Source organism: Garra rufa, chromosome 22 (assembly GCF_049309525.1).
Source record: "Garra rufa chromosome 22, GarRuf1.0, whole genome shotgun sequence".
Taxonomy (NCBI): domain Eukaryota; kingdom Metazoa; phylum Chordata; class Actinopteri; order Cypriniformes; family Cyprinidae; genus Garra; species Garra rufa.
In genome coordinates this window covers 15,056,849-15,078,520 of record NC_133382.1, presented here as the reverse complement: position 1 = coordinate 15,078,520, position 21,672 = coordinate 15,056,849, and the positions used below count along the sequence as shown (strand labels likewise).

Below are 21,672 nucleotides of genomic sequence, written 5' to 3'. Positions count from 1 at the left end.
TACTCAGCATACTTAACTATGCCTAAGAACAGAGTGACAGATTCATGATTTAACCAAATGTTGTCTATGGCAGCGCATGGAGGTGAAATCCATTCCCATTCTGTGGTTCTGACCACAGGCACCTTTCTATCTGGTGCCCTCTTCATGGGCCAAAACACTTCTCCAGGGGGCCGCATGGGTGATCCACCTTCCTGTTCTGGTCTGTCTAATAGCTTAAAAGAGGTTTTGGGGTTGAAGATTGGCCGGCTGAGGACTGGTACTCCCCCTCGTATCATCAAGAATACGATTGACTTCTCCCTCACTGTTATTCAGTTGCCTGACTCAAATCCCACTCCATTCAGCTTTATTAATACAAACACACATTGTAAGGTATGAATTATCGGTCATATTTACTTACACAATTAGCTTTAAGTATTAAGGGAATAATTTACCCCATTTACTCACCCTTAAATCTATATGACATACTAACTTCTGTGGAATGCAAAGGGAGAATGTTTCTTCTTTTAAAGGAGTAGTTCACTTCCAGAACAAAAATGTACAGATAATGTGCTGACACTGTTGCCATCAAAGATGTTCATGCCTTTCTTTCTTCAGTCATAAAGAAATAGTTTTTTAAGGAAAACGTTTTAGGAATTATCTCCATATAGTTGACTTCAATGGTGCCCATGAGTTTAAACGTCCAAAATGCAGTTTTAATGCAGCTTCAAAGGGCTCTAAACGATCCCAGCTGAGGAATAGAATCTTATCTAGCGAAACAATGTTATTTTCTAAAAAAAACTGAAAATGTATATACTTTTTAACCTCAAATGCTCGTCTTGTCTAGCTCTGCGCAAGCATACTCTGTGTAATATGGGTCAACACAGTTAGGGTATGCTAAAAATCTCCTCCAACTTCAAAATCGTCCTACATCATTGTTTTACCTTTTTTGTAAAGGCCGTTTGACCTTATTTGTGTTGGGACGACTGTCTGTGTACATCTATCCCCATCTATGCTCTCTTATCAGCTCTTTTCAAGCTTAAATCTCTACTCAGAGAAACTCAAAACTTCCTGTTTTGCTGAGCTACCGTGTGGTTTGTGTTTTTAGCTCTCTGTGATTGTAGCGTTCTGGAGCTTGTTTTTCTTTAGAAATCTCTATCCTATTATTACTCTCTGCTGTTTAAAGTAATTAAAAACAGCTTTACTACCAACAGACTTGTGAAATTATCCGTCACACTAATCTGACCGCTCACTTTACTCGTTAACCGCGACTGCAGTGGGTTAGCTATTTAGCTTAGCTATTTAGCTTCCCACTGGCGACTTGCATTTACATTCACGTTCTCTACTCGCGCCTACTACCGCTCTCCTTTCTGTCTCGCAAACCGTTTCGCTTTTATTCCACAACCACGATTTGCAACAAGTTAGCATTCAGTTAGCCGATTAGCTTGCGAATCGCGATTCCTTTTACGTCCTATTCACTCCGTTGTTCCTCCTCCCATCCCTCTCTTCAAGAGTTCATCAAAACAACAGTGGTAAGTTGGAACCATTCTACAAAAACGGTGAGTAATGGCTTCTTCTCTTGCTATTGTTGTCTGCACCACCTGCCACATGTATAGCTTATCTATCTCTGTCAGCAGTGAGCCTTATACATGTAATAAATGCAAGGAAATAGCTAGGCTGACAGAGAAGATTTCAGAACTAGAGACACACATCCAAACTTTAATGGAGGATAGTAAGAATGTGAGGGACTTAGATACGGCTTTGGATGTGACTAGCTTAGGGAGACATGCAAATTGTTCGGTTCCGGTAGTTACAGTGCCCGTGCAGCAGGGCAACTGGGTGACTGTGAGACGGCATAGTCGCGGATCAAAACACCGCTCTTCCGATCAGAACATCAAACAGGTTCTCCCCACTCAGTGACGCACCCACTGAGAAACCTGATGAAAGTGCTCTAGTAATTGGCGATTCTATTGTACGGAACGTGAAAATAGAGACTCCAGCCACCATAGTCCAGTGTTTACCGGGAGCCAGAGCGCCTGACATCTTGGCAAATTTAAAAGTGCTGGCTAATGCTAAACATAAATTCAGTAAGATTGTTATTCACGTCGGCACTAATGATGTTCGACTTCGCCAGTCGGAGATCACTAAAAATAATGTTAAAGAGGTGTGTGAACTTGCAAGTACGATGTCAGACACTGTAATATGCTCTGGTCCCCTCCCTGCTTACCGTGGTGACGAGTAGATTGTCATCATTAAACGGCTGGATGTCAAAGTGGTGCCCGTGAAATAACATAGGTTTCATAGACAATTGGACGAGTTTCTGGGGCAGACCTGACCTGTTGAAAAGAGATGGTCTTCATCCCTCCGGATGTGGAGCATCTCTCCTATCCAGAAATATGGCACATAGTCTTAGCGTTTGCACTTGACTAACTGGGGCCCAGGTCAAGAAGCAGACAGACTGGCTACACCGACCATCAGCTAGCCACCTCACGTCATAGAAATCAGTTAATTCTCAGCACATAGAGACCCTTTCACCTAGATATCACACTATAGAGACTGTGTCTGTTCCCCAAGCTAGAAAATACAATAAACGTCCAAAACAATGTAAGAGAAACAATTTAATTGATGTTCAACAAATAAAAAATGTATATAATACTGAGAAACAAATGATAAAGCTTGGCTTATTAAATATCAGGTCACTTTCTACGAAAGCACTTTTTGTAAATGATATGATCACTGATCATAAGCTAGATGTGCTCTGTTTGACAGAAACCTGGCTAAAACCAGATGATTACATTATTTTAAATGAGGCTACCCCCCAAAAATTACTGTTACAAACATGTGCCACGTGTAAAAGGTAAGGGGGGAGGTGTTTACACATTTTATAGCAATATGTTCAGTGTTTCTCAGAGAACGGGCTTTAAGTATAACTCGTTTGAAGTAATGGTGCTCCATATAACATTATCCAAAGAATCAAGTATTAATGATAAATCTCCTGTGACGTTTTTACTGGCTACTGTTTACAGGCCACCAGGGCACCATACAGACTTTATTAAAGAATTTGCTGATTTTCTATCCGAATTAGTGTTGGCCGCAGATAAAGTCTTAATAGTGGGTGATTTTAACATCCATGTTGATAATGAAAAAGATGCATTGGGATCAGCATTTATAGACATTCTGAACTCAATTGGGGTTAGACAACACGTGTCAGGACCTACTCATTGCCGAAATCATACTTTAGATTTAATATTGTCACACGGAATTGATGTTAATGGCGTTGAAATTCTGCATCAAAGTGATGATATCTCAGATCATTATCTAGTCTCGTGTAAACTCCAGATAACTAAAACTGTTAAACTAACCCCTCGCTATAAGTACGGTAGAACCATCACTTCTACCACAAGAGACTGCTTTGTAAGTAACCTTCCTGATTTATCTGAATTCCTCAGCATATCCGATAGCTCAGGAAAACTTGATGATGCAACAGAAACTATTGACTCTCTTTTTTCTAGCACTTTAGATATAGTTGCTCCTCTGCGGTTAAGAAAAATTAAGGAAAACAGTCCGATGCCATGGTATACTGAACACACTCGTGCACTGAAGAGAGCACGACGAAAAATGGAACGCAGCTGGAAGAAAACAAATCTAGAGGTTTTCCATACAGCCTGGCGTGAATGTAACATATCATATAGAAAAGCATTAAAAACTGCTAGATCAGATTATTTTTCATCTTTCTTAGAAGAAAACAAACATAACCCTAGGTATTTATTCAATACAGTGGCTAAAGTAACGAAGAATAAAGCACAAACAGGTGCTGAATTTTCCCAACAGCACAGCAGTAATGACTTCATGAACTATTTTACTACCAAGATAGATACTATTAGAGATAAAATTGTAACTATGCAACCATCCGCTACAGTATCACATCAGATATGCTATAAATCTCCTGAGGAACAATTCCATGCATTTTCAACTATAGGAGAGGAAGAGTTGTACAAACTTATTAAATCATCTAAACCGACAACATGTATGTTAGACCCTATTCCATCTAAGCTACTAAAAGAGGTGCTTCCAGAAGTCATAGATCCTCTTCTGAATATTATTAATTCGTCACTATCTTTAGGATATGTCCCCAAAACTTTCAAACTGGCTGTTATTAAGCCTCTAATTAAAAAACCTCAACTTGATCCCAATGAATTAAACAATTTCAAATCTCCCTTTTCTGTCAAAGATACTAGGAAAGGTAGTGTCCTCACAATTGTGTTCTTTCTTAGAGAAAAATGGTATCTGTGAGGATTTCCAGTCAGGTTTTAGACCGTATCATAGTACTGAGACTGTTCTTATTAGAGTTACAAATGATCTTCTCCTGTCATCCGATTGTGGATGCATCTCTCTATTAGTACTACTGGATCTTAGTGCTGCGTTTGATGCTATTGACCACAATATTCTTTTAAATAGACTTGAAAATTATGTTGGCATTAGGGGTAGTGCACTGGCTTGGTTCGAATCGTACTTATCTGACCGGCATCAATTCGTAGCAGTGAATGACGAGGTATCATATCAATCACAAGTGCAGTATGGAGTACCTCAAGGCTCAGTACTAGGGCCATTACTTTTTACACTTTATATGTTACCCTTGGGAGATATCATCAGGAAACATGGTGTTAGCTTTCACTGTTATGCTGATGATACGCAGCTCTATATTTCTTCACGGCCCGGCGAAACATACCAATTTGAAAAACTAACAGAATGCATAGTTGAAATAAAAAAATGGATGGCAAGAAATTTTTTACTGCTAAATTCTGAAAAAACAGTGTTAATTATTGGACCTATAACCTCCGCATGTAATAACCTAAAACACAGTCTAATACTCAATGACTGCTCTGTCAATTCGTCGTCATCAGTCAGGAACCTAGGTGTGCTATTCGATAGCAATCTTTCCTTCGAAAGCCACATTTCTAGCATTTGCAAAACCACATTTTTTTAATCTAAAAAATATATCGAAATTACGACCTGTGCTCACGATGTCAAATGCAGAAACGTTAATCCATGCGTTCATGACCTCAAGGATAGATTATTGTAATGTTTTATTGGGTGGTTGTTCTGCACGCTTATTAAACAAACTCCAACTGGTCCAAAATGCAGCAGCTAGAGTTCTTACTAGAACCAGAAAGTATGAGCATATTAGCCCGGTTCTGTCAACACTGCACTGGCTCCCTATTAAACATCGTATAGATTTCAAAATCTTGCTAATTACTTATAAAGCCCTCAATTGTTTAGCTCCTCAGTACTTGAGCGAGCTCTTATCATATTATAGTCCCTCACGTCTGCTGCGTTCTCAAAATTCCGGCAATTTGATAGTACCTAGAATATCAAAATCAACTGCAGGCGGCAGATCTTTTTCACATTTAGCGCCCAAACTCTGGAACAATCTACCTAACACTGTTCGGGAGGCAGACACACTATGTCACTTTAAATCTAGATTAAAGACCCATCTCTTTAACCTGGCCTACACTTAATACATTTCCTATTCCAAATCCGTTAAAGGATTGTTAGGCTTCATTATTTAGGTCAACCGGAACCAGGGACACTTCCTATAACACCTGATGTACTCGTTGCATCAGAAGAAGAATGGCATCTACGCTAATATTAGTATCTTTCCTTCTTACTCCGAGGTCACCGTAGCCACCTGTATCCAGATCAGATGGTCACTGCAGTCTCCCGGATCTAGTCCGTGCCCATCAGCACCCAGAGATATCCTCTACAGCCCTGAATGTCAGCAGAGACCACATCAACTAGATGAGCCCCAGAGACAGATCATCAGTGAAGACCTCATCACCTAGACGGCCATCGACGCAAGACAGCGAAATCCAGATGAGTCCTCTCCAATCTGATTTTGTGGCAACTTGGAACTCTTGCATTTGTCTGTTTGTTTCTTATTCCCAGGTCACCATAGCCACCAGATCCAGTCCGTATCCAGATCAGATGGTCACTGCAGTCCCCCGGATCCAGTCCAAACTAAGAGCAGATGGTGGATCAACACCTACAGCCGAATGTCAGCGGATACCGTGTCAACTAGTTGAGCCCCAGAGACAGATCATCAAGAAAGAACTCCTACCCTAAACGGCCACCGGCACAAGGCCATGGGAACCAGATGAGTCCTCCCCAATTTGACTTTGTTGCAATATGGAACTCTTGCATTATTATTAACATTTTACTTTATTTTAATACTGTAAGGTTGCTTTGACACAACTTGTATTGTAAATACAATAGCGCTGTATAAATAATCTTGACTTGACTTGACTTGACTTCTTTGCACCTTCACTTTGTAAACACTGGGTCGGTACTTCTGCAGCGATGTAGGACGATTTTAAAGTAGGAGAAGAAAATGAGATGGGAGTTTTCGACATACCCCAACTGTATTGACCCAGATTACACATTATGCCTGGCATACTTACATACTACATACTTTTTTTTAAATAAAATGACAGATAATTTTGCTAGATAAGACCCTTATTCCTTGGCTGGGATAATTTCAAGCCCTTTGAAGCTGCATTGAAACTGCATTTTGGACTTTCAACCTCACAGGCACCATTTAAGTGGTGGAGGTAATTCCTGAAATGTTTACCTCAAAAAAAATAATTTCTTTACGATTGAAGAAACAAAGGCATGAACATCTTGGATGACAATGGGGTGAGTACATTATCTGTAAATTTTTGTTCTGGAAGTGAAATATTCCTTTAATAAAGAATCTTATTACAGTTTCCCATTTTCTCATAAAACATAGTAACCACATGTAAAAACAACACTAGATAACAGTAGTGTACTATTTTTTTTTAAACCTTCTGACATATACAGCTTTGTGTGAGCCACAAGCCCAAATTTTTATTCACCGATAATCATTCTGCAAATTGAAATCATTATTTAAATCATAATGTATGCAATATACCAAGAGTAAACCGTACATAAACTTTTTTGATTCTAGTGTCAAAAACTCTCAATTAACTTACTTTGCTTGCACTGGAGCTGCAGGAAAATAGCTTTTTGGCTGGACATATTGGCTGATGGCATCACAAGAATGTAAACCTTCTATTAGCAACTTTCCTGAGCAGTCAGGGAAACATTTTGGGCACTTGAAAATCATATAATAAAATATTTATACTACTACTAATAATTATGCTACTTCTGAATACCCCCCTCCCCCAATTTTTAAGCTGTCATATGCTGTGCCTTAAAAATATGGTAGTTTTTTTGTTGTTTTGTAGTTGTTGTTGTTGTTTTTTAGTAAACTGACATGTTGCAAATTTTCCGTGCAGTCTGAAGAGCAGCTTCCATGTTATTTGACATTCACCACTCCTGGAGTAGAGAAAGTGGTAAAAGATAGTAGCCACCTCAACTCGCACATACAGCAAGACTCTAAAGGACCCAGGTAGTGTTTGAACTCCCACATGTGCAATACAATTTCACTTTTTCAATTTCACAGTGGGTTTATGTCTTGTTGGAATGACCAAAATGATGAATTTCTGACTAGTAAAGCTAGTAAAGAGTATACCAGTGTTGCTTGGTATACTCTTTTCGCTTTTTTTTTTTTTTTTTTTTACATTAGAGGAGCAATGTTGTGAATATCGTGAATCAATGTAGTGATTACCTATTTGTATTAAGCTGATTTTAACAAAACAAGAAATAGGGATTTATTCATTTTGAATGCTCGCATCACACTGTGAGTGTATATATATAGCATACTCACGTTACGTGAGTATGTTGTATGTATGCAGAAAAAGTTGGATGTACTATGAAAGATACATGAACTGAACTAAGTGTGTCAGATTCAGAAACATACAAAATGTACAGAGCGGTGGGCCCTGCGGACTGGAGTTGAAAACCACTGCTATAGAGTATATTCAACTTTTATTACTGGTGATGATATAGTTTACATTGATGTAAAATGACAGGGTTAAAAAATTTGATCGTTGTGCCTAACCCTAAGCAGTTTTTACTGAGAAGTTAATTGAAAGTAGTCAAGGCATAATACTTATACATAACAAAGGTAGCAGGAACGAAAGACTCACAAACATGTGATGTTTGGACAGTGGAGAAATAAAACCTTAGGATGCGGTTCGTTGTTCGCTGGCATAATTTTGCAGGTTGGATAAGTGGGACAACACTTTTTGAAAGCACTTGAAAAAAAGACCTAGCATGCAGAAGGCTTATAATGCAAAGAAAAATGCTTGCATCAAATGTCTGACAACATTTCTTACAGGTACTGCCCATCCATTGAGTCAAAGGTGCTGCGGTTTCCAGGGCGACAACATCAGGTGTGGCTGGAACCAGAGGGTCTGACCTCTGACCTCATGTACCCTCAGGGTTTGTCTATGACAATGTCCCCTGAGAAGCAGCTCTGCCTCATCAGAGAGATCCCTGGGCTGCAGCGTGCAAAAATCCACACTCCAGGTACATTTTTAGTCAAGTCTAATTTATTTGTATAGCCTTTTCGCTATACACATTGTTTCAAAAAAGCTTTCCAGAAATAATAATGTTAATGTGTATAATATCACATCTGTGACCTTGTAGTCAGACAGCTGGGCAATAATAGTAGTTTACATTTGGTGACAACAGTCAATAAAGACGATGAGATGTGCTATAAAGACGTGTTGTGCATAGACCTTCACAGGGACAGGGGAGACATTGCGTTCCAAGGGCAGGTGGGACCCCCTCAGGTAGAAATCCGGTCCTGCGATCAATAATGCACACTTGACTCAGAAGATGCCTTAGGAGCATACACTGCCAAACTCATTTGGAGGTTTAAAGACCTACTATTTAAACAACTGCTGCAGTACACATGTTGTTGATTTCATTGGTTTCACTGTCCATTGTGAATCCTGTCCCAATGACCATTAAATGTGCTAGTAAAGTGGTGCCTCTGTTTCTGTTTACCATGAACAAAAAACACAAATGAGTGAAAACTGAGTCTGATGTTCTAATATTAGTGTAAATTAAACTTAAATGAATCAATACATATGTAGCTTATATATTTATTGCTTCTTGCTACCTTTTCAGCACATACTGTAAAGGAAATCAGCATGCAATGTATATGATTGCCAGGACATCTTAATGTGCTGGTTGCTGCTCTGCTGTGAAGAAAGCACTTTAATATTATATATTTTTAATATTGCAATATTATTGGATTCCCCGCGAATATTTAAAGCCGATGTAAAGCTTCTAAACCTCATTAAAAGCACCAATGATGCCAGTAATTTAGTAGATTTAGTATTTTACTATAGTCATTGGACTGTAAGATGAAGTTGTGGGTGTTTTTTCAAAATTGAAAATTATAGTGCAGGTAGATGCAGTGTCAATGACTGGGCCACTTTGTAGCTTATACCAAAGAATGGTAAATGATGGGGCATTCAGGGGTGTGTAAATATTACTGGGTAAAGCATAGTGTTTGTCTCCAACACAATGGGGTGAACAGAAAACTTATAAGCTGTCGTAATCGTTTGTTTCAGGTTATGGGGTGCAATATGACTTTGTCTGTCCAACACAACTCTTTCCCTGGCTGGAAGTAAAGAGTACTCAAGGTCTCTTCCTGGCTGGGCAGATAAATGGGACCACAGGCTATGAGGAGGCGGCTGCACAGGTACAGTTGACAAATAGCCATATTTATGAAAGGGTACTTACAAAGTACAAAGGCAGTATATATGAATAGAATGATTATTTTTTGTTTTCGATAAAAGAAATTCACAAAAAAAAACAATGCAGTGCATCTAATATAAATACAGAGCCATTTCACCTGGCTTTGTGGAGCACACAAGATCTTGCGATATTAAACATGACAGTAATACTTCTCAAGGTAAAAAGCGATATCAGTATAAAGTTGAGTTTGTGGTGAAACCATTGATAGTGCTTGCATTATATTGTTCGGTTCAAAAAGTTTAAACACTTGCTTTGAGTTTACATGTGGCCATATATTAAAATGAGGTGGATTTAAACATTGTTTGGCCAATATTAAGAAAAGGTTTGAATCATGCTGCAAAGTGATACATCTTGGCACCCTTTGCAGTTGTCGTAAGACATTTAAGTTGATTATGTTCATATTATGTATAGGCATATTACAGAGTACATTATGTATTTTAACACCCTACAATGATACAAATCCACCCACTCCTTTTTTTCCACAAAGTCCTTGGTGTTTTATTAAAGGCTTTGTGTATTTGCAATATAAAGAATGGCAAGTTTCGTTTGGTCTGCGCCATGGAGCTCCACAAATAATCTATTAGCTTCTAAATTTATTAGTTTCCGTTTTGAAAATGAGCAAGAGATGTTGCTGAAGTTAGATGTAATACAGTTGTGATAAACATACAGTTAGTCTTTTTAACTAACTTCACACTGTTTTTTTAAATAAATTATTATTTTTATAATTTTATTTGGCCGTGGCGATGCAATTTGTATGTAGTTACAAAATGATGCAGTTCTATGGCAGCAATATAACAAATTTACACAAGAAATTTTGAACATGACATGCAGACAAAATGACATGCACATGACATGCAGACAAAAATATATATTTATCGTGGCCACGAATGAAGTATTTGTTCCCACATTTTAATTTAATATGCAAGTGCATAACATGCATACCCAGACACTACGCCTGTTTTTGGATCACTTGGATCGCTTGGAACTGTTTTTGGATCGCTTGGTATCAGTCATGACCATGGCTTGAATATTCCATAGAGTGCAATGTATGCTTTTGTTTTCCATAATCTTATACTATAATAAAAGAGATGTGAAAACAATTTTCAAGAAAAATAGAATTAAGATTAAACATTTTGATTTTGTAACAATTTTCAAAAAGGGGAAAAAAAGAGAGCTTAAATCTGATGTTGTAAATATTATAGTGATGTAAATAGTTCTTTTAGAACACCTGCCCTTTTTTAAAATCAAAACTAAAGTTACTAAATTGACCTTGTAATGGTATGTATTGATATGTAATGGGGTAAAAAAAAGCTGTATTAAAAAATAGGCATGTGAGAATAATTCTTCAGAAAATGTTACTAAATAGTTGCAAAATATGACACAAAAAAGAAGAATATTGAAATTTAAGAAAATTTTAAAGCATTAAAGAACACCCACCTGGAATATCACTTGGCTCTCCCTTTATCTCTTATCTGGAGCCAGGCCTGCTTCTGATCACATCAAATCACTTAGTCAACCAATCAATAAATACAGAGGTTTTTTGCCATATGTTTCAGTCTAAAAGTAAGAGGGAGCTTATAGAGCTTATAAAGTGTGTTTGATTGGTGGCAGCTGTGTGTGATCAGGGCAATGGATGATGGTAAATGTAGTCCGGGGTGACGTGAAAGTCTGTGTAGTGTGAGAGTCAGTATAATGAAAGAGTGACCTCTGGTGGCAATTGGACGGAAGTCCGCGAACCAGATTTGTGACAAACACACACAACTAAATGTGTATTTTGCATGCTACAGAGTCCATGAGAGCAACCATTTTTAAAGGATTACTCGACTTTCAGAATAAAAAAATCCTGATAATTTACTCACCTCCATGTCATCCAAGATATTCATGTCTTTCTTTCTTCAGTTTTTGCTTTAAGTTTTTTTAAGGAAAACATTCCAGGATTTTTCTCCATATAGCGGACTTCAGTGGTGCTCAATGGAGTGAAGGTTAAAAATGCAGCTTCAGTGCCAATCCCAGCCTAGGAATAAGGGTCTTATCTAGCAAAACGATTGGCCATTTCCTTAATATATAATAATATTCATACACTTTTCAACCACAAATGCTGCGATGTGAATATGTACTCTGTGCCCTCATTTTCATTTCCAACTTCAAAATCGTCCTACATCGCTGTTTTACCTTTTTTTGTAAAGGGTGTTTGACCATGCATATGTGTTCACTTTGTCAGTACTTCTGCAGCGATTAGAATTCTTTGATTCTAAATGAAACAATCTTTGACCCTAGATCTGTGGGGGATCATAGTCCTGTAATAATACATGGAAATGTTATTGAACAGGTTTCATCATATACAGGTGCTGGTCATATAATTAGAATATCTTCGAAAAGTTGATTTATTTCACTAATTCCATTCAAGAAGTGAAACTTGTATAATGTATACATTCATTCCACACAGACTGATATATTTCAAGTGTTTATTTATTTTCATTTTGATGATTATAACTGACAACTAATGAAAACCCCAATTCAGTGTCTCAGAAAATTAGAATATTACTTAAGACCAATACAAAGAAAGGATTTTTAGAAATCTTGGCCAACTGAAAAGTATGAACATAAAAAATATGAGCATGTACAGCACGCAATACTTATTGGGGCTCCTTTTGCCTGAATTACTGCAGCAATGCGGCGTGGCATGGAGTCGATCAGTCTGTGGCACTGCTCAGGTGTTATGAGATCCCAGGTTGCTCTGATAGTGGCCTTCAGCACTTCTGCATTGTTGGGTCTGGCATATCGCATCTTCCTCTTCACAATACCCCATAGATTTTCTAGGGGGTTAAGGTCAGGCGAGTTTGCTGGCCAATTAAGTCCTTAAACCAGTTATTGGTAGCTTTGGCACTGTGTGCAGGTGCCAAGTCCTGTTGGAAAATGAAATCTGCATCTCCATAAAGTTGGTCAGCAGCAGGAAGCATGAAGTGCTCTAAAACGTCCTGGTATACAGCTGCGTTGACCTTGGACCTCAGAAAACACAGTGGACCAACACCAGCAGATGACATGGCACTCCAAACCATCACTGACTGTGGAAACTTTACACTGGACCTCAAGCAACGTGGATTCTGTGCCTCTTCTCTCTTCCTCTAGACTCTGGGACCCTGATTTCCAAAGGAAATGCAAAATTTACTTTCATCAGAGAACATTCAGCAGCAGTTCAGTCCTTTTTTTCTTTAGCCCAGGCGGGATGCTTTTGACACTGTCTGTTGTTCAAGAGTGGCTTGACACAAGGAATGCGACAGCTGAAACCCATGTCTTGCATACGTCTGTGCGTAGTGATTCTTGAAGCACTGACTCCAGCTGCAGCTCCACTCTTTGTGAATCTCCCCCACATTTTTGAATGGGTTTTGTTTCACAATTCTCTCCAGGGTGCGGTTATCCCTATTGCTTGTACACTTTTTTTTTCTACCACATCTTTTCCTTCCCTTCGCCTTTCTATTAATGTGCTTCGACACAGAGCTCTGTGAACAGCCAGCCTCTTTTGCAATAACTTTTTGTTATTGTTATTGTCTTGCCCTCCTTGTGCAAGGTGTCAATGGTCGTCTTTTGGACAACTGTCAAATCAGCAGTCTTCCCCATGATTGTGTAGCCTACAAAACTAGACTGAGAGACCATTTAAAGACCTTTGCAGGTGTTTTGAGTTAATTAGCTGATTAGACTGTGGCACCAGGTGTCTTCAATACTGAGACTTTTCACAGTATTCTAATTTTCTGAGATACTGAATTAGGGTTTTCATTAGTTGTCAGTTATAATAATCAAAATGAAAAGAAATAAACACTTGAAACATATCAGTCTGTGTGGAATGAATGTATACATTATGCAAGTTTCACTTCTTGAATGGAATTAGTGAAATAAATCAACTTTTTAAGGATATTCTAATTATATGACCAGCACATGTACATGTACATAGGTGAAGTGTGTGTAAGGCTAGGGAAGGCTTAGCCAACAAAGCGCAGATGTACGTACAATGTAAGTGAGAGATTTATTTCACAGTATAGACAGCTTTATCGATTATAACGATAAATTTGTTTTTTTGAGAGTGTGATAGATTAAAGTAAGTGATAATGTCACTTTCTGTATAATTTATTTGCTGTTTGAATAATCGTGGAATTGAAATGTTATATTAATTACTGATTTCTAATGTTTTTAATAAATTGTAATCACGTTAAATGCTAATTCAGTCCCATTAAAATATTTTATTAGCCTATATAACACCCACATCTGGTTCTTTTTTTCTTAAAAAAAAAAACGAGTTTATGATTTTTGGAGTTAATAGATTTGACTGCTTTTAGCCTTACCCTGGAGTTGGCTCACCCTTCGCCTATAATCATATAAATACTTGGGTGTTTATATGGACAATTCGTTATGTTGGTCTTCTCACATCAACAGTCTGTTTTAGATTGATTATTAGGTTATATTTTTTGCGAAGGTTAGAAAAATTTGGGGTAAATCTAGATATTATTTCTGTTCTATCAGTCTGTTTTTTAGAGTTTGATAAGATGTGGTATTACAGCATGTTATGGAAACCTGTCTAATCAAAATTGTTTGGCTTGTACATACTTCTCTAAAAATTGTAGGTTGGGAAGCAAAACAATCTATACATGAGATGTTATGAGGTATGTGTTTTAAGACAAGCTAAGAAAATTGTTGCAGATTACATATTTTATATGAAAATTTTAACATGTTACCCTCAGGGAGACAATTGAGAACTGTAATGGGCAAATCAAATCGCTACAGAAATTATTTTGTGCCACTGCAGTTAAATTATTTAGTAGAGAATTGCAAAAATTAGATGCCATGTGATTGTTGTCCAAGATGAATTTCCCAGAAATGGGAAAATATGTATATTCTATTCTATTATACAGTGGTGTGAAAAAGTGTTGGCCCCCTTCCTGATTTTTTTTTTTTTTTTTTGCATGTTTGTCATGCTTTAATGTTTCAGATCATCAAACTAATTTAAATATTAATCAAAGATAACACAAGTAAACACAACATGCAGTTTTTAAATGAGGGGCACCCAGACCTGATTACTGCCACACCTGTTCGCAATCAAGAAATCACTTAAATAAGACCTGCCTGACAAAGTGAAGTAGACCAAAAGATCCTCAAAAGCTACACATCATGTTGAGATCCAAAGAAATTCAGGAACAAATGAGAAAGAAAGTAATTGAGATCTATCAGTCTGGAAAAGGTTATAAAGCCATTTCTAAAGCTTTGGGACTCCAACGAACCACAGTAAGAGCCATTATCTACAAATGGCGAAAAAAATAGAACAGTGGTGAACCTTCCCAGGAGTGGCCGGCCGATCAAAATTACCCCAATAGCGCAGCGGCGACTCATCCAAGAGGTCACAAAAGACCCCACAACAACATCTAAAGAACTGCAGGCGTCTCTTGCCTCAGTTAAGGTCAGTGTTCATGACTCCACCATAAGAAAGAGACTGGGCAAAAATGGCCTGCATGGCAGAGTTCCAAGACGAAAACCGCTGCTGAGCAAAAAGAACATAAAGGCTCATCTCAGTTTTGCCAGAAAACATCTTGATGATCCCCAAGACTTTTGGGAAAATACTCTGGATTAACGAGACAAAAGTTTAACATTTTGGAAGGTGTGTATCCCATTACATCTGGCGTAAAAGTAACACAGCATTTCAGAAAAAGAACATCATAGCAACAGTAAAATATGGTGGTGGTAGTGTGATGGTCTGGGGCTGTTTTGCTGCTTCTGGACCTGGAAGACTTGCTGTGATAAATGGAACCATGAATTCTGCAATGATCCAAAACACACCAGCAAATCCACCTCTGAATGGCTGAAGAAAAACAAAATGAAGACTTCGGAGTGGCCTATTCAAAGTCCTGACCTGAATCCTATTGAGATGCTCTGACATGACCTTAAAAAGGCAGTTCATGAACCCTCCAATGTGGCTGAATTACAACAATTCTGCCAAGATGAGTGGGCCAAAATTCCTGCACAGCGCTGTAACTGACTCATTGCAAGTTATTGCAAACGCTTGATTGCAGTTGTTGCTGCTAAGTGTGGCCCAACCAGTTATTAGGGGGCAAACACTTTTTCACACAGGGCCATGTGGGTTTGGATTTTGTTTTCCTTTCATAATAAAAAAACTTTTAATAAATAACATAAATAAACAACTGCATGTTGTGTTTACTTGTGTTATCTTTGATTAATATTTAAATTTGTTTGATGATCTGAAACAAAGTGTGACAAACATGCAAAAAAAAAAAAAAAAAAAAAATCAGGAAGGGGGCCAACACTTTTTCACACCACTGTATATCTTACAAGCGTAGCATATCCAAAGTGAAAAGCAAGGGTCCTAGGAGTGAGCCTTGCACCACCCCATAGTAAACTTGATTGATATCTCTTAATTTATTGTCATTAAGTGATAACGCTGAGATAAATGCAGATATTGAAACTATGCTTAAACTTTCAATTAATGTCAACATAATTGTCTAGTCTATTTAAGAGAAAGTTGTCATCAAATATATCACCTAGGCTAAGTTTCTTCCATGGGAAGAAAACATGAGATCAAAGAAATAATACCAAAAAAAGATACAATAAAAATGGTTGCTTGCAGCATTATTAGTTTCTTCGCAGATATTTTTGATAAATTAAACAAAAAATGTGGAGCAACTTTTTGAGCAGTATTGCTGGGCAATGTTGCCATCAACAGGCAACCAGGTGAGACACAGGGCCCACGGCAGATCTTAAGTATCCAGAATTGTTGGCCATTCTCAATGGGAAAGTGTCCAAGCAATATTGTTTGGCAACAATGCCAAAAAGTTGCCCTGTGTATGAATAGGTAATACTGTATGTTATTTTCAGTGTTTTCTGGCTGTCTCTAACATGTGGTTATTCTGTTCTCCATTAGGGTTTGTGGGCTGGGGTTAATGCAGGTCGAACGTCTCTTTCCATGCCCCCGCTGTCCCTCTCACGCACTCAGAGCTACATCGGAGTTCTAATTGATGATCTGGTTGGTCGTGGTGTGACAGAGCCTTACCGTATGTTCACAAGTAGAGCAGAGTTCCGAACCTCCCTCAGACCAGACAACGCTGACCTGCGACTCACTCTCAGAGGTATTATAAGTTTTCTTTCTACACATAGCTGGGCCTATATACATATATTCCAGTTTATATGTAACTAGGCTTTATGGAGAGAGCATAAGACGTGTATAAGCAAGAGAGTGTGTGTATAGTTAGATTTTCAGACATGTGTTCACTTGAACATTACGATGCTATTTCATTTCCATATTTTCTTAATTTTAGAGAGATGACCAATTGTATTAATACCACATGCCCTCAAGCAGACTTTTCCGTCAGAAAAATGGTTAATTATTCTTGCAAAAATTGCTAAATAAATTTTTTTAGAACCGATTTTTCAGGAAGATTCATTAAAGTGCCCCTATTATGCCATGTTAAAGGTAGTTAATATTGTTGTAATAGTCTCTTAAAACAGGTTTACATGTATGCAAGTTCAAAAAACACTTTAGTTTTCTCCAAAATTAGATTTATTTTTACCCCGTTTCTAAATGATTCGTAAACGACTCGTGTGAAGCAGTTTGAAGAATCAGTCTCTCTAAACCCCTCCTTTCAGTGAGCCCTCACTGCTGTGATTGGTCAGATGGTGCAGTCCTTTTGGATTGGTCTACCGCTACAGCGCAAAACGAAACGCCCATTGCCATAACTGAATGACAGCTGTGGAGACCTGTTAATGCATAGAAAAGATAGCCTCGATTTTACCCTATCAATTCGAGCCGGAGTCTGACGATGAAACTGTTGAAGTGTCACATCGACAAGAAACTGTTTTGCAAGCACGACTGGAGCAGGACGTTTCTCAGTGGGTGTCATATTATAACTGTGGAAAGTGCTTGCAATTTGCTTTTGTAAGCGAACCGGGCACACCTCTACGTTGTGAACTTCAACACTGTAACGTACAACCCATAACACTGCGTTAAGCCATCATTTATCATTATCATTACTTAAACTAATAAGGCAGACAGACAGTCAAGCTGCATCAATCACAATTTTTATACTACATTGCACTCACAGCTGAACAACAGAACTACAGAAACGCAAGTTAGCCGGTTACCAAGACATGTGCGGGGTTGTTACACACCAACGTACACAAAGACGTATTTTGAACGATCTCTAGAAAATACAATCATCAATTATTAATCATACTTACAGGTAGAAGTTCAGAGGAGCAAGCCGGTCCAAATAAACTGGGCACTGATCCATTTTTTAAAACCAAGCGTTTGGTGAATCTCGCGTTGTAACGTTACTCCCCAAGATTGGAAAAACAGTCATCAGTAAAATGACGCGAACACAACACAAGATTGGCATTGGACTGCTGAGGTGTTGAAAAAATTAATGTTAACCACTCATTCTTGGTAGTTTCATCTTTCGGAAGGGCATATAAAACAAATTCACTCTCACAGCGCAGGGCGTCTTCTTGACATGATGTAACGTTAATCCACGTGAAAATGGTAGGCCTACTGTTTGTGGGCGGGCAAGTTGTTTGCGAAATTGAACGTGGGCGGACATTACGCAAATGTGTAGCTCGTGACGTGTGGCCGTTACAGAAAAAAGATTCGAATTGCTGACGACTCGTTTAGGCGAATGTGAGCCGACTCTTTTTTTTGTTAGACAAAAACTTCATTTATAGTGCACTGTCGGCGTCACAACTTTGCAGATAGTTTATGTTCACATACAGCTACATGACACACTACATGAAATATCATATTTGAAAAGGCATAATAGGGGCACTTTAAAATTCTAAACCCTAATAATGTTGCTAATGACGACTTATGAGGAAATAACATACCTCAAAGTTATTTCTGGTTCTCAAATCTGATTGGTAGAGCAGTGCTTCAGGAGTGCTAATTACTGTTACTGTCAGTCTCAACTAGTAGTGGGGATTTTACACCGATTCTTTCTGCTGGTTAAATCTTTGTGCCACAAATGGCAACGTGAATCTCTTTGAGTCATTTGAAACATTCACTCAACTGACACCACAACATGCTGCAGTGGTTCAGTTGTGTCTTTGTTTAGAACAATTTTTGTTGACACAGCAAAGTAACTGTTAATATTGTGTTAAAATTAGTCCATAATTTCTTGGCCTGGCATATAAAAAGCAAATGTCACAATCACGCTGCCTACTTGTTCCTCCAATAAGTTCTAAAAAGCATCCCAAGCTGCTGTTGCTAATTTTAATATGAACTTTTCTAATTAGTAGTGAGGCTTGGACATATCTTTTGAACTAGCAACATCAGACCCTGAATCCGTGGCATATAGTTCCAACACAAAAGGGGACAATGCCACTAAAAAATCTGCTAATATATGGCCAATAAACTGGTCTGTTATTATTTATATGTCTGGGATTGTCACCATTTTATGTCTGATATGTATAATGGTAAACTGGTCTGTTATCATTTACTCCTGCTATAATTTGTTTTATAAAGTCCTTCTTTATTATTTAGTATATTATCATTATTATAGTTTGGAGCATAGCAGTGACTGTATGAATCTTTCTCAGGTTTTGAGGAGATCGGCTGTGTGTCTGAGCAGCGCTATAATGAAGCCCTTCGGGTTCAGGCAGGTTTGAATGAGGCATTATCTACCCTGCAGTCCATCTCCCTCTCTGCTGCTCGCTGGAGGGACAAACTGGGAGTTGTCAGCATCAGTGAGACTAAGAGCTCCATTCTTAAGTAAGACTATAACAAACTTACTATAATAAAATATCAATGTTTGATATGAGGATAAATGTCTGTAGAGCTGAAAATGCTGGTTTCTGTTTTAGTGGAGTGGAGGTGTTGCAGTATAAAGATATTTTCTACCAGATGTTATCCTCTGCCTTTCCAGAACTCTTTGGCGTATACTTAGAATTTTCAGAGAGACTGAAAGTTGAAGGTAATAAAACATTACAAAACATGTTGCATTGTGTCATAGTACTTTATAGAACTTGAATTTTGTAATTGTCATAGTGCCAGTTATATGTTTGGTAACTAAAATGGGCCTCTGAAAAACTGCATTAATCCACATCAGTCTCTTGACCATCTGTTTCTTGTAGCTCTGTACCGTCCACACTGTGATAAGCAGAAGAGAGAGATAGAGCGTATGCAGGCAGAAGAGAGTCTGTCTTTGCCACAGGACATTGACTATCTGACTTTACCCGTGTCTCTCTCTCAAGAGGTCCGAGAGATTCTTGATGCCATGCGTCCAAGCACAGTAAGACCTTTGCCTTTAAAGGTGAAGAGTGCAATTTCTGTGACACAAGTTTGAACAGACCTCAAGTATCGGACACAAATTTTGTCCAAGCAGCCCTAAATGTAATAATCCAGTCATTATTTTCATTCAGTTTGATTCCACTAGTGACACAGAAATGACTCATATTACCTTTCATTCTCAGCATCAGTATTCGCTCAAGCCAGTAGTGCCATGTTTTAAGTGTGTATCACAGTTAATTTTGTTAATTCCAATTTGCTTCAGTCTCCCTGAAAGATTAAGTGGACATCTTACAGTTTGTTCAGCTGTATTTGTTGTGCTTAGCTTTGAGAATAAAAAAACAAGTTCTAAACTTTGTACACACGCCACAATGATGGTAATGCACAAACTACAACATTCACACATATTCGCTTCAAAATTGGGCGTACGGTTGTTTCTACACAAAACTTGGATTGTACGCAAGTTAAGTTGTATAATGACAGGATTGTGCTTATTTTCCTGACATTAACCACTAAGATTAGAATGTCTAGAAACGCTTCTGTGAACAAAAGAAAAACAGAAATTAAGTATATAAAAGGAATAAAATAAATGGAACTACACAAAATATATTTCTCCTAAATAATTAACAGATTAACAAAAGTGCGACAAGTACAGGCTACACTCATTTTGTGTAACACTTTTGTGTGCATTTTATTTGTTTTCTTTGAATCTTTAAAACAAAAATGTGTTGAATTGCAGTGACGGAAAAAAAATAATGCATTAACAGTGCTTAAATTTTAATTTGTTTAATTGTTTTTTTGGGGGGCTTGCAAAGTTGGGCACTGAAATTTAGCATTGTTGTTTATTTAAGCTGTGAATATTTTAATTGGGCATGTCTAGATCTTTTTTTTTAAGATTTATTTTTGACATTTTGCCTTTATTTCTATAGGACAGTGTAAAGTAGTCAGGAATCAGTGTTGACATTAGTCTGTTGTCATGAATGCAATTGCAATTGATTCTGCATGGCCATGGGCAGCGAGCATTAGGTCTCCAAGCCTTTTCTAGCAAGAGAACAAAAGAGGCAGTGACAGGATCAAAATTAGCTCCTCGTTGTAGTTTTTAGATGACCTAATTTGCATTGTCGGTATGGGTGTGTGTAACTTATGTTGTATAGCAAAACAACTCAGAAATTGAAAACCCCCATTTTTTTTTTAAAGTCCATAGGAAAGTCTTAAGGTAACCCATGGAGAATTATTCTGAGGTTTTGACATCATACCTGCACCACTCTATTAGGAACTGTCCGCTTTTGATAAGATTGTCATATTCTAAAATCAGTGTTTACATACATTAGTAACTCATTGTTTTTTTGCTTGGTTATTTTTAGTTGGGAGCCGCCACCCGTCTGCCAGGTATCACCCCAGCAGCCATAGTTCATCTGTTCAACTACGTGCACAGAAACAAACATAGGACCCATGGTAAAACTGGAGTCTAACAAAAATGATAAATTGTGTATTATGCAAAGGGATGTTGCAGGTTACAAGTAAGACTGTATAAAAATAACTTTATTTAAAATGAGGAACTAAGTACATTTTGCAAGTTTTCAGAGGGGTGTAATTTATAAAACAAATGAAATAAAACAAATTTCAATTTTTTTTTCTCAAACATACAGATGTCTCCGATGTCAGATGTGTCCTTTTCTATTTTCTTTTTGTGCTTATAGTACTACAGAAATTACACACTACCTCTTTTC

General features: G+C 37.9%; 1 protein-coding gene across 3 annotated transcripts in view; it reads left to right on the top strand.

The window, feature by feature from the left end:
• The window catches only part of mto1 (mitochondrial tRNA translation optimization 1), a 33,174-nt gene extending 11,729 nt beyond the window's left edge, over nucleotides 1-21,445 (top strand). For 2 of the 3 annotated variants that reach the window (XM_073828129.1, XM_073828130.1), the window contains exons 5-13: nucleotides 74-369; nucleotides 7,293-7,405; nucleotides 8,237-8,427; nucleotides 9,483-9,613; nucleotides 16,592-16,796; nucleotides 19,255-19,426; nucleotides 19,519-19,628; nucleotides 19,789-19,946; nucleotides 21,307-21,445. In XM_073828129.1, the coding sequence (XP_073684230.1) occupies nucleotides 74-369; nucleotides 7,293-7,405; nucleotides 8,237-8,427; nucleotides 9,483-9,613; nucleotides 16,592-16,796; nucleotides 19,255-19,426; nucleotides 19,519-19,628; nucleotides 19,789-19,946; nucleotides 21,307-21,414 (1,484 nt within the window). In that variant the 3' untranslated portion in view covers nucleotides 21,415-21,445. Of the gene's footprint in view, nucleotides 1-73; nucleotides 370-7,292; nucleotides 7,406-8,236; nucleotides 8,428-9,482; nucleotides 9,614-16,591; nucleotides 16,797-19,254; nucleotides 19,427-19,518; nucleotides 19,629-19,788; nucleotides 19,947-21,306 lie in introns of those variants that run through there. The other variant, XM_073828131.1, reaches the window with a different exon arrangement.
• The last annotated feature ends 227 nt before the right edge of the window (nucleotides 21,446-21,672 follow it).